Raw genomic sequence first — 10567 nt, forward strand, 5'->3', positions numbered from 1 at the left:
GGGAGCCAGGGCCGGGCCTGGAGGACCAGGCGGGAGCTGAAGGGGGCGTCCCCGCGCTGCGGCGGCGGCGGCGGCGGCGGGAGGCGGCGGCGCGGGCTGGGCCCCGGGCGGCTGCCAGGGCAACCGCGGATTTGCGGCCGGGCCGTACCACTGGCGGCGCGGCAGGGGCGACGGGGCGGGCCCCGTGGGGCGCAGGCCTGCGGAGGGCGGACCCCGAGTCGCCCGGGTCCGGCTCAGCGCAGGTACGGGCGACCCTGCCCCCTGGGGTCGGGAAAGCTCCCCAGCCCTTGGAGCGCGCACGCCACCACCGAGTCCTCGGGGCTCCGAGCGCTGTGCAGGGAGAGATACCAGAGCCTCCCCCACCCCCATCTCCGGACGCCCACACACCTGCCCTGGCGCCAGAGCTCACCTCTCCCGGGGCGCCGGGGGCGGGCGCCCCTGCTCTGGCCGGGGCAGCGGGGCCCGGGGGCCGGGGCGGCGGGGGTGGCTCCTGCTGGTTGCGCAGGGCGATCTGCCTCTGCAGCCGCAGCACCTCCCGCTGGGACTCGCGGAGCAGCCGGTCGAAGTCCCTCACGTGGAGCCACTGGGGGCCCTCCTGGTTGGGGGACACGGAGAGGAGTCAGGCCTAACCCTCGCCCGCCCCCCAGCATCCCCGGCGGAGCCCGCGCTGCTCGGTGCCGGAGCGGCTCCGATGCGCGGGAACGTGCACAGCCTCCCATGCATACATGCCTGGCCATAGGTGCACGCGTGCACAGCCACATGCTTCCGCGAGCCCGTGTGCAGACCGTCAGAGTAACTCATTTACTGGGCACTCACGGTGTGCCCGGCACTGTGCTAAAATGCCTTGTGAACATCGCTCCACACAATTGTGAGGTATGCGTGGATTCGTACAGCCAAACCCGCTGGCATACAGCCTGAAGCCTGGAGCACAGAAATTCCCAGGTCTGGGATTCATAGCTCCACCCCCTTCAGTTCAGGCTCCTTCTCCCCGCTCCCACCTGGGCCGTTGCCAGGGGAACCTACTCCCCAGCAGCTTCTACCTTCCCGCTTCATTTGCATCTCATCAACATCTCGTCCACATCCCACCAGCCAGGCAGGTGGCCCTGCAGAGGGCTGAACTGGAAGGGATGACCAGGGCCTCCTCGCACCTTGCCAACCAGGGTGAGCCTGGCCTGCAGCTCCCTGCACTCCCGCTGCAAGGCAGCAATCTGCTTGTCCTTCGCCAGCAGGGCGCTGGCTGTCTCACTGAGGTCCCGGGCTCGCTGATGGGCCAGGGCCTCCCGGCACAACTCCAAGCTGGCCCCAGGACGGGGCACAGGGGCACTCACCTGGCCAGAGGAGGAGTAAGGCCAACGGTCATCTGAGGGCTGGGGCACTTCTCCCCACTCCTCAGCTCCGCCCAATGGAGGGATTCGGATGAAAACCTAGAAGTACGGCCTCCTGCTTCTACCCTGTATCTGGGGCTTTAGGGGACCACTAGCCTCACTTGACCCCATCCCAGCAATTCTCAGACAGGACTGGAAGGGTTAACTCCACATCCTAGTTTAAGCCCAAAGGCTGCTGCTAATTGAGGGCTGCCACTGTCATGGGTCTCCATCCCTGCCCCCACCAGCCCTTCACCCAAAGATGAGCTCAGCGGGAGGCTGCAGCCAGCACCAGCACGTGGTAATCCAGAAACCTGCTCCCCGCCTGTTCAGGAACTCCCAAACCTTCCCTCCCTCCTGTAACTCCAGAAACCCTCAGCCTCCTAGCCCAGCCAGCATTTGCCCTTTCTACACCATGGCCCCTGCGTTCCCGCTTTCCTGGGTGCCAGGAGTCCATGACTCCCGAACCCCAATCCCTCAGGCCCAGCCTGGCTCCCCTCTCCCTGGTCACCCAGCCTCCATCCAGCAGCCTCCCATCCTCACCACCTTCAGGTTAGTCTCCTGCAGCTTCCGGGCCCTCTCCTCCAGACGCTTGGCAATGACCGCCAGCTCGGCATTCTTCCGCTTCAGCCTCCGCACCTTCTCCTCTGTCTCAGGGAAGCTGCTCTTCCTCTGACAAGGGGTCAGCCAGAATTGGGGTGTGCGGGGAGCACCCCACAAACCCAATCCTAACTGTCCAGGACTTGAATTGGAGCCCTGGGCTCACAGTGGAGTCCTTGGGTACGCTAAGTGGGGGTTCACCCTCTCTGCATCTTGGGATCATATCACTTCCATGCAGCCCCCACTTGGAGGGATGCTTTATGGGATGAGGAGGGCACTGAGGCAGAGGGCTGGGGTGTCTGAGTCTGCCTTCTCCCAGCCCCAACCAGGACCCAGGACTCTCTTTCCAAGCCTCACCAGCATCTGATTTTCCTCCTTAAGGATGGCACAGCGCTGCTGCAGCTCCCCCAGGGCCCTCAGCAGCTCCGGATTGGGCCTGTCCCCAAAGCCCATGCTCAGCTTGCCCTGGCATGGGAAAGGACAGGACACGGCACCTCAGAAACACACCCTGCTTAGTCAAAGCCCTCCTATGGAAGCATCCTGCCCCCCAATGGTCTAAGGAGACATGGAGACGAGAAGGTTCTCCCCCATGTCCTAGGCCTTCAGAGGGGAGCATGGGAGGCCTAGAAGGGGCCCCCACCGGCCTCCCCTAGCCCTGAGACCCTCTCTGCTAGTCCCCAGTTCTTTCCATCTCTGCCCATTTCTCCCTGGGAAATGCCAGCTCAAGCTCCCAGCCCCACCCCTCCAGGCTCCTTCTGGCTGCTCTGGCCCCTTGCTTCCCCCAAAGCCCTGGTCCCTCCATCTTCTATAGGAGGCTGCTCACACCTACCCCAAACCTTGTCCTTCCTGGCTCAACCCAGCACTGAGCCCCCTCCCCTGAATCTGCTTCCTCTGGTCTCTGATTCCACCATACACCCCCACCACCCCCACCTCCCCCAGGATCCTCCAGCCCCCAAGGACAGAGACTCTCAGAGGAAGAGACACAGACAGACAGACTGTTAAAGAAAGACTCACGGAGGGAAGGGGCAGGGGCAGGGCCAGATGTAGACAGACAGGCAGAGAGTCAGAAGGACAGACATATGGCAAAAAATGGAGCCACTGAGATTCCTGCCCAGAGAAGGGATGACACACAGTCACAGAGAAGGACCCACAGACAGAGACAGGCCAGGAGAGGAGGAGTGGGCAGCGGGGTTACATATCGTGCCCAGGCTGGAGGGCGCCAGTAGAGGCCCCAGCTTGGAGACCCCAGCCCTCCCCAGCTCCCTTACCTTAGGGAGAGCCTCCACCTCCTCGTCCTCCAGCCTCGGGCAGCTGGGTCTGGAGCTTGCTGCTTGGTGCCCCAGGCTGCTCAGCCCGGTTTTGGTTCCTTCAGGGTCAATGCCCCCCATAGCCCCGGGGCTCTGGGCTCCCTCAGGCTCCGGCTCGGAGCTCTCCCCGGGCCTCAGCTCTCCAACCTGCCCAGCTGCCGGAATCTCAGCAATGCTTGGGGCTGCGCCTCCGGGTTCGCTCCCCTGGCCTGGAGTCCAGTTCTGCCAGGCGGGCAGGGCCCACGGCTCCATGGCTCTGGGGTCCCCCAGCTGTGGGAGAGGTGTCAGTTGCTCCATGATACTGCCAAGGGGCCCCAGGACCCAGGCCGGGGGACATCACCCAGCCAAATGGAGGGGCTGGCGAGGGTCATGCCAGGCCAGACCCTTTCCTCTCTGAGCTCTTGGCTTCACCGAGGCTCCATCCGAGGTTGGCTGTTCTTCCTCACCCACAAAGGAGGCTGCAGGAGTCCAAGCTTCCAGAGCTGAAGCTAGGGGTATGCGAGCTATGTTTGCTCGTGGCTATGTGTGTGCGCGGGTGTGTGGAGGAGCGAGGGTGTCCCCGTGGGGGCAGGGAGGATGTGCAGAGGCCACCAACAGCAGCGCCTGGCTGAGGGTTTGTGTGTGTCTCCAGCCCTGTCTGTTCAGGTCAGCGCTGTCTTGTGTGTGTTTGGAGGACAGGTGCCCCCACTCGTGTGTGCTGGGGGTAGCGGCTCTGTGTGTCACCGTCTGCCTGTTTCAGAGTTACCAGTTGTTTCTGTATGTGTGTGGGTGTCTGGATTGCAGGGCTGTGGCAGTGTGTGATGCTGTCACTGGTTGTGTCTGAGCAGCTCAGTGTTGTGCAGCCGTGTGCATCGGTGTCATTGTGTGTCCGTCAGCGTCTGTGAGTCTGGCTATCCATCACGACCCTCAGCCTGGCTAGGGTGTGCGGGAGCTGCTGGGGGTGATCCTCGACCGTCCGCTGTGGTCCTTTATCTCCTGCCCCTCTCTCTGCTGCTGCTCTCCCGCTTGCTGGGCAGTCGGCTGGTCCTAAGGAGGCCTGGGTCGGTGGGCTGCTTGCCTCATAGTCTCTGTCCCTGCTGGCCTCAGCTCTGGGGACTGCAAGGGTCCCCTACAGTCCCGGAGCCCCGAGACGGTGGGCGCAGAGGAGGGCTGAGCCTCAGAATGGGGGTGATGAGCAGGGGAGAGCCAGCCCTCCCCTCCCCCTCCCTGTCTTCTCCCGCCCACCAATAGGAAGTCGGCTGCTGGTTTCCATGGTGATGGCGCTGGACTGGTGGGCTGGACCAGCAGGCAGGGTCGGGACCGAGGGAAGAGCAGGTTCCTCACAGGATCCCAGCCCAGTACCCGCTACATGTGGCCTCCCACCCCTCTTCCCCACACGCCCCTACGCCTTCCTTGTACTGAGGCGAGGGGGCTGCAGATGGTGCTCCCCACATCGGCCCCAGCCCAGGACCAGTAGAGACAGAGACAGGAGGCGGTATGACAGATAGACAGAGCCAGCCATGAAGAGGGGCAGGTAGAGAAAAAAATGGGATTTGAGATGAAACAAAGAGAGAGAGAGACAGAGACAGAGACAGAGAAATCAAAAGAATGAAAACAGGAAGATAGAAGCAGAGACAGTGATAGAAACTGACTGAGAGAATTGCTTCAGCTTCCTCCTGGCAGACTTCATTTCGGGGGCAATCTGGCCTTCTTGCGCCAACAGGGGGGACAACACAGGCTGTTGGGCTGGCTTTGCCCCAAACGGCAAGGAAGTTCATCTTCCGTCTAACCTTAGGCCTTTGTGCTATGGGAAAATGGCTTTGGGGGACAAGGACATGGGAACTCTCCTACCCACAAGTCAACTTGTATGTGGGGGCGGGGGCCTAGATGGGGTCCCCAGAGACAGGGGTGTTGGGAGGGGCCTCAGAGAGGCAGCCCCTTTCCCCTCTGAACGTGGGACTCAGTCCAACCGCACACAAGCCAGTCTCTGCCGAGGTTGGGGGCCCTCGTGTGGCACCCTTGGGGAATAGCGGCAGCAGCACTGAACCACAGGGCCCCTGCGTGTGGGCTCCACCCAGGCTGACGGAACAGCCGAGGAGTTCATGGGGATGAGGTGACATCCTCACTTCCCTAAAGTAGTGTGTAGATCAGCATGTGCACCTCTACACGCATGTCGCTGGTTTTTATGTCAGGGGACATATGCATGCCATTATTTGCAGGTATGCGTATAGAATAGGCATATATTTATGTCAGTGTGTGTGGGAGGGGGCCGTTGTATTAGTTTATGTGTGTACACAGAAGCATGTATGTGTGTATGCGTGCTCTTATGTTTCTGTGGGTCTCATTGGGTATATATGCGTGCATGTTTCTACGTGTGTGCCATTGCATACATGTCTGCTCGCCACAGGGCGTGCTATTCTGTGTATTTGAGGGAGGACTTCGAGTGTAGAAATTACAACACGTATGTCACAATACATGTATATGCGTGCCGTTACATGACATTACACAACACATAATGACACACTCTCATATAGTCATGTAAGTATATGTAACGACAATGACATGGCTTTATTTAGATCTGTGTATCTAGATATACGGGCCACCATGTATCTATTGTATATTTATAATCATGTATGAATGTGTCAGTATAAGTGAGTGTGTATGGAGCAAATGTGTTTGTTACATGAATATCACTACGTGTTTGTCTGCTCTTCTATGCGTAGCACACATCGTACGTGTTTATATCATTGCATGTGTGTATACTATTGAATATGTATGTGTCCTGAGTGTGACTATATCTGTGGGCCATTATTTGACATGCCAGCCATGTCACGTGTGTTATGCCACTGTGTGTGGGGTCCTTATGTGGAAATGCACATGCATGATTGTGTATGCTTTGTATATGAGTATCTGTGCCCTTGCTTATCTACAAGATGCTTTGTGTGTGTGCCACAGTGTGTTTATACCCAATTCTTACACCACCAAGGACCCACTGGACTTTCCTGGATTGGAACTGGAGGTTGGCCGCCTTCAGTTTAGGGGTGTAGAAAGCAAGTAGAGGTCAGGGCAGGGCCAGAGCAAAGGAAAAAAGTAGGAGGGCCCCTCATAACCCCTCCCCTCCATGTCCTGCCCCCTTTCCTGGGTTTGCAGGGAGGTCTCACCACCCCACCCCACCCCACCCCACCCCACCCCTGACCCTTCCTTCCCCCCCAGGCTGGCCAGGCCAGGCCAGGCCAGAGGTCTCTTCTGGTCTCACAGGCAGGGCCAAGACCATTTCTCTCAAGGGAGTGGGTGATTCTCCTTCCCAACCCCTCTGTGTCCCCACCCCATCCATGTGCCTGCTAAGCCCACTCAGCAACCTCCTCCCCCCCCACCCCTTCCCGGCCCCGTGCCACCCAGCAATAGAGTCTCAGACAAAACAGAAGAAGAGTCCATTCTTTATTAGTGTTGGGATCCCCGGCACCCCCCTCATTCCCCTCCATCTACTCTCCTTTTCAGCCTCTTCCTCGTCCTGGCATTCTGTCCACTTGTGGCTGGACCCCTGCGCGGGGGGCCTCTCCATAGCTGCGACAAGTCCGAATGTGCAGCCCGCCCAGACCTCTGGGCGGCAGAGGAGCTGATGTGGAATTTTCCTGGTTGGCCAGAACCAGGAGGGACAATGCCGTGGGGGGCAGTGGAGGCCTTTCAGAGATCTGGGCTGGGTCGGGAAGGTGCCTGAGGGGCTCACCTGTCACACACACGATCCTGAGCGTGGAGAAAGTCGGCGGCGGGCGGCGGCGGCGTGGTCTCCGAAGCCCACAGTACACTCATCCATAAAGTAGGAAACACTACACCCTCCAGTGCTGTTAGTAGTGCTTTCTACTTTATGGGTGACTGCACTGTCTGTCTGTCCGTCTGCGAGTACTCTTCAGGCCGCCCGCTCCTCCTCCTGACTCCTGCTTCGAGAGCCCCCAGCCCTCCCTGTGGCTTCCTAAGACCCTGCCACCCTGCCCTGTGGCCCCCAGAGGGCCTTCTCTGGGCCTTGTGGGCGGTGACTCAGCATGGCGCCAGACCTTGCCTCCTCCACCTCCCTCCCCCCACTTCCTCTTTGGCTCCCTCTTCCCTTCCCCCTAGAGCTCCACCCCATCCCCCCACTTTTGGAAACACTCAGGTAGAGGCCATAGCTACTCTGGTTCTGACCCCCGGTTCTGACGCCCTGGGTGACCCCTTCCAGCCACACTACCCACCCTCCAGAGTCCAACTGAGGCAGCCACAGCTTCCTCCCACCAAGGCCTCTGTCCCCAGCCTCCTCACCAGCCCAAGGCCCTGACTCCCTCATCATCCAACAGCTCCCTAGGCAGAAGCCCAAGGCGATCACAGCAGAGGTGGTGGCCATGTTGGGGGGAGGGAGACACTGAGTGCCTCTCAATGACACCGAGTCCCACTTTTCAGCCTCCAGACACCCCCTGCTATCCCCACCCTACTCTCCGGCCCTTATCCGTTGAAGCCCTGGACCCTTCCTTTCGTCATCTGGGGCCAGGAGCCATTTTACCTTCCTTGTCTAGAGGGAAGTCAAGACCCAGGATTTTGAGCAGCTGTCCCACCACGAAGGCCAACAGACCTGAGGGTTATTGCACCTCTTTGCCTAGAGCTTCCCTAGTAAACCCTGGCACCCAATTTCTCAAAGTCCTTCCCCTAAGTGTCTCCACCCAGAGCCTGCAACCCAAAACCCTCATCACCCCTTGAAGCCAAGAGTTGAGGAGCCCCTGGTTGGGGCTGAAGTGAAGGTTCAGATCCTTACCTGATGCTGCAAGGCCCAGCGGAGCAAGCCCTGTGCTCCAGGCTCTCAAGTGGGGTTCCCTTCAGGGCGGGCAGGGCTTATAACCCCGAGGCCACGTGGGCCAGATCTCAGGGCACCCAACGGTCTTGGAGCCCGCCCCCACACCGCAGCGGAGATTAGCGTGCCCCTCCCCTCCCTGGGGAGGACAGACTGACAGGAAACCAGAGACAAGCCTGGGTATTGGCGGGAGGGGGGCTGAAGAGACCATCTCACACACCCTGGACAGGTGGCTTCCGGGACCCCGGGCCTGCCCTTCCCCCATGGCACCGAGTCCAGGGGATGGTTCAAGAGCCTGGGACTGACTCAGGGTACTGGGGGTGACCCTAGGAGATAAGGACTCCCTGTCAGAGCCTTTGGTGAGTGCCAAAAACACAGGGTCCTGAATGCAGCATAAGAAAAAAGGACCTTTTTTTTGAGCTCCACCCCCATGACCCTAGCCCAGAAAACTCCCTTCCCTTTGGGACAGCAGTGACATTCAGACCAAGCCATGGCTCCTCTGTATGTATTGTCTAGAGAGGCCACAAAGGTATAGATGCATGAAGGGAGGTCCAGGCCAGCACATCACAATATCCTTCACATAGTCAGAGGCTTCAGCACCCCACAAAGCGACCCCTCCCCCAGACCCAGCCTCTGGAAGACCAGGCCTGTGCCCTCGGCACGACACAGAGGTCACACTCGGGTCAGGTGGACCTGTTGGCACTAAACTGGATGTTTATGCTTCCTTGGGGTCCTGGAAGGCCTACAGGGATAGGAGGGCAGGGCAGAGCAGTGGTGAGGACCAGGGTCTAGGACAGGGCATAGGTGTCATTGGGCTTGGAGGAGTGAAGGGAAAGAGACTCCGAGGGGAGGTTCTGGCAGCCACCGGATGTGGGCAGGGGGCCCGCCCACCTGCGTGCCACCCCCGCTTTCCCCATGGGGAAGGCAGGAAACTGCCCATCCCAGGGCCCCTGGCTGGGGGTGGGGAGCAGGGTGGGGGGCTGGGGCATGCATTTTCCCCAAGGTTCTCCAAGCCTCTCAGTGGGCTTGTTTCTGGAATCAGGAGGAATAGATTAGGGGAATGGGAGGGTGGTAGGCGTGGACAAGAATCACCCAGTGACTCCTTCTCAGAAGGCCATGGGCCTCTTCTCTGGGACCCCCATTCAAGGTCAGGCCCACACAAACTTCAGGGAACTCTTAGATTCAAGGGCCAAAAGAGGATTGACATGGAGTAGGGACCAGTGGGGAGATAGATTGCCTCTCATTCTTTCCTTCAGGAAAGGCGATCCTCAACCTGGAAAATTATTATCCATCCCAGGCCCCTAAATGGGATGGAGAAAAGGAGAACAGGGCCCTGCATCCACTGGGATCTGAAGAGACAGTGGTGAGAAGGGCAAGCTGGCCAGAAATGGGACAGTGCTCCTTTAACAGACCACCACTGCTTCAGACCCTGGGTGGAGGGGAAGTGGCTGCCCTTGACGATAAGAGGATAAGAATATCAAAGTTGTGCAGTAACCTGAGTTCCTGGACCCCCACCCGTCAGGGCCCCTCCTCCTGGAGCATCTTGCCCTCCCACCACCACCCTGTGCCTGGAGTGCCCCTGGAGCTATCACCTCAGAGGCATGTTGTCCCAGCAGACTAGAGTCACAGACTGGAATCCAGGGGCATGGCTTCAGGGCTCAGACCTGCCATAGACTCCTTCCACATGTGACCTGCAGCAAGTCGGACCTGAGGTTCCCTCCCAGGGACCCACACGTCCCTCAACAGTCTCCCAGCCCAGCCCCTTTCCTGTCCTGAGCAGGGTGAAGTTGTCCCTGATGCCTGCTCCCTGTGACAACAGAGGCTGCTTTTCTTTTATATGTCCTCACTGCTCAAGGCCAAAGACCACCATTGATTATTATTATTATTATTTTTTTGTAGGAGAGAGACTGAGACCCAGCCTGTCTACCCCAGAGCTTCTGGAGTCAGGAGGTTTCTGGAGGGCTGGGCTTTTGCTGGTTCCCATCTTGATCCTGAGGCTGGGGTTGAAGAGAGGTGGAACAGAGGTGGGGCTCAGTGTCGCTGCACACTGAACTTCTCTCCCAGCCCAGCAATGGCTTCCAGCACTGATGGGCCCCAAACCAGGAGAAACAGGACAGGGCCCAAGACAAAATCAAGGACCGGAAGGGGCCGGGTCTGAAATAAGGACACACAGACCACAGGAACCACCCAGGTGACTGGAACAGGAGCACTGGACTGGAAGTGTGCTCCAGGCTGGTACAACCCATGTTTGTCCTGCATGACTGAGCAACAGGCACCTGAGGGAAGAGCAGTGGGTGCCTGCGCAGACACACACACACACATACACACACACACACGGACACGGACACACAGGGCCCAAAGGGCCCAAAAGATTCACAGTCTCCTTTCCAGAGAAACACAGCGGGCCCAGAGCCGCACAGACATGCTGTGGGTAACAGCCCAGCTCAGGCCTACACACACATCTGGAGGAAGCCCTGCGGCACATCCGGGACACCTGTCTC

The 10567-nt window shown here is 59.3% G+C and overlaps 1 protein-coding gene across 8 annotated transcripts in view; it reads right to left on the bottom strand.

Moving 5' to 3' along the window:
- Positions 1 to 4464, bottom strand: part of TSPOAP1 (TSPO associated protein 1) — a 26087-nt gene extending 21623 nt beyond the window's left edge. For 3 of the 8 annotated variants that reach the window (XM_058705754.1, XM_058705747.1, XM_058705752.1), the window contains exons 1-5: positions 3233 to 4462; positions 2322 to 2429; positions 1908 to 2036; positions 1149 to 1328; positions 410 to 595 (exon numbers count right to left, since the gene is read on the bottom strand). In XM_058705754.1, the coding sequence (XP_058561737.1) occupies positions 410 to 595; positions 1149 to 1328; positions 1908 to 2036; positions 2322 to 2429; positions 3233 to 3568 (939 nt within the window). In that variant the 5' untranslated portion in view covers positions 3569 to 4462. Of the gene's footprint in view, positions 1 to 409; positions 596 to 1148; positions 1329 to 1907; positions 2037 to 2321; positions 2430 to 3232 lie in introns of all 8 variants that reach the window. The other 5 variants (XM_058705751.1, XM_058705750.1, XM_058705755.1 and 2 more) reach the window with 4 other exon arrangements.
- Positions 4465 to 10567: the final 6103 nt, after the last annotated feature.

Source organism: Neofelis nebulosa, chromosome 16, assembly GCF_028018385.1.
Source record: "Neofelis nebulosa isolate mNeoNeb1 chromosome 16, mNeoNeb1.pri, whole genome shotgun sequence".
Taxonomy (NCBI): Eukaryota; Metazoa; Chordata; class Mammalia; order Carnivora; family Felidae; genus Neofelis; species Neofelis nebulosa.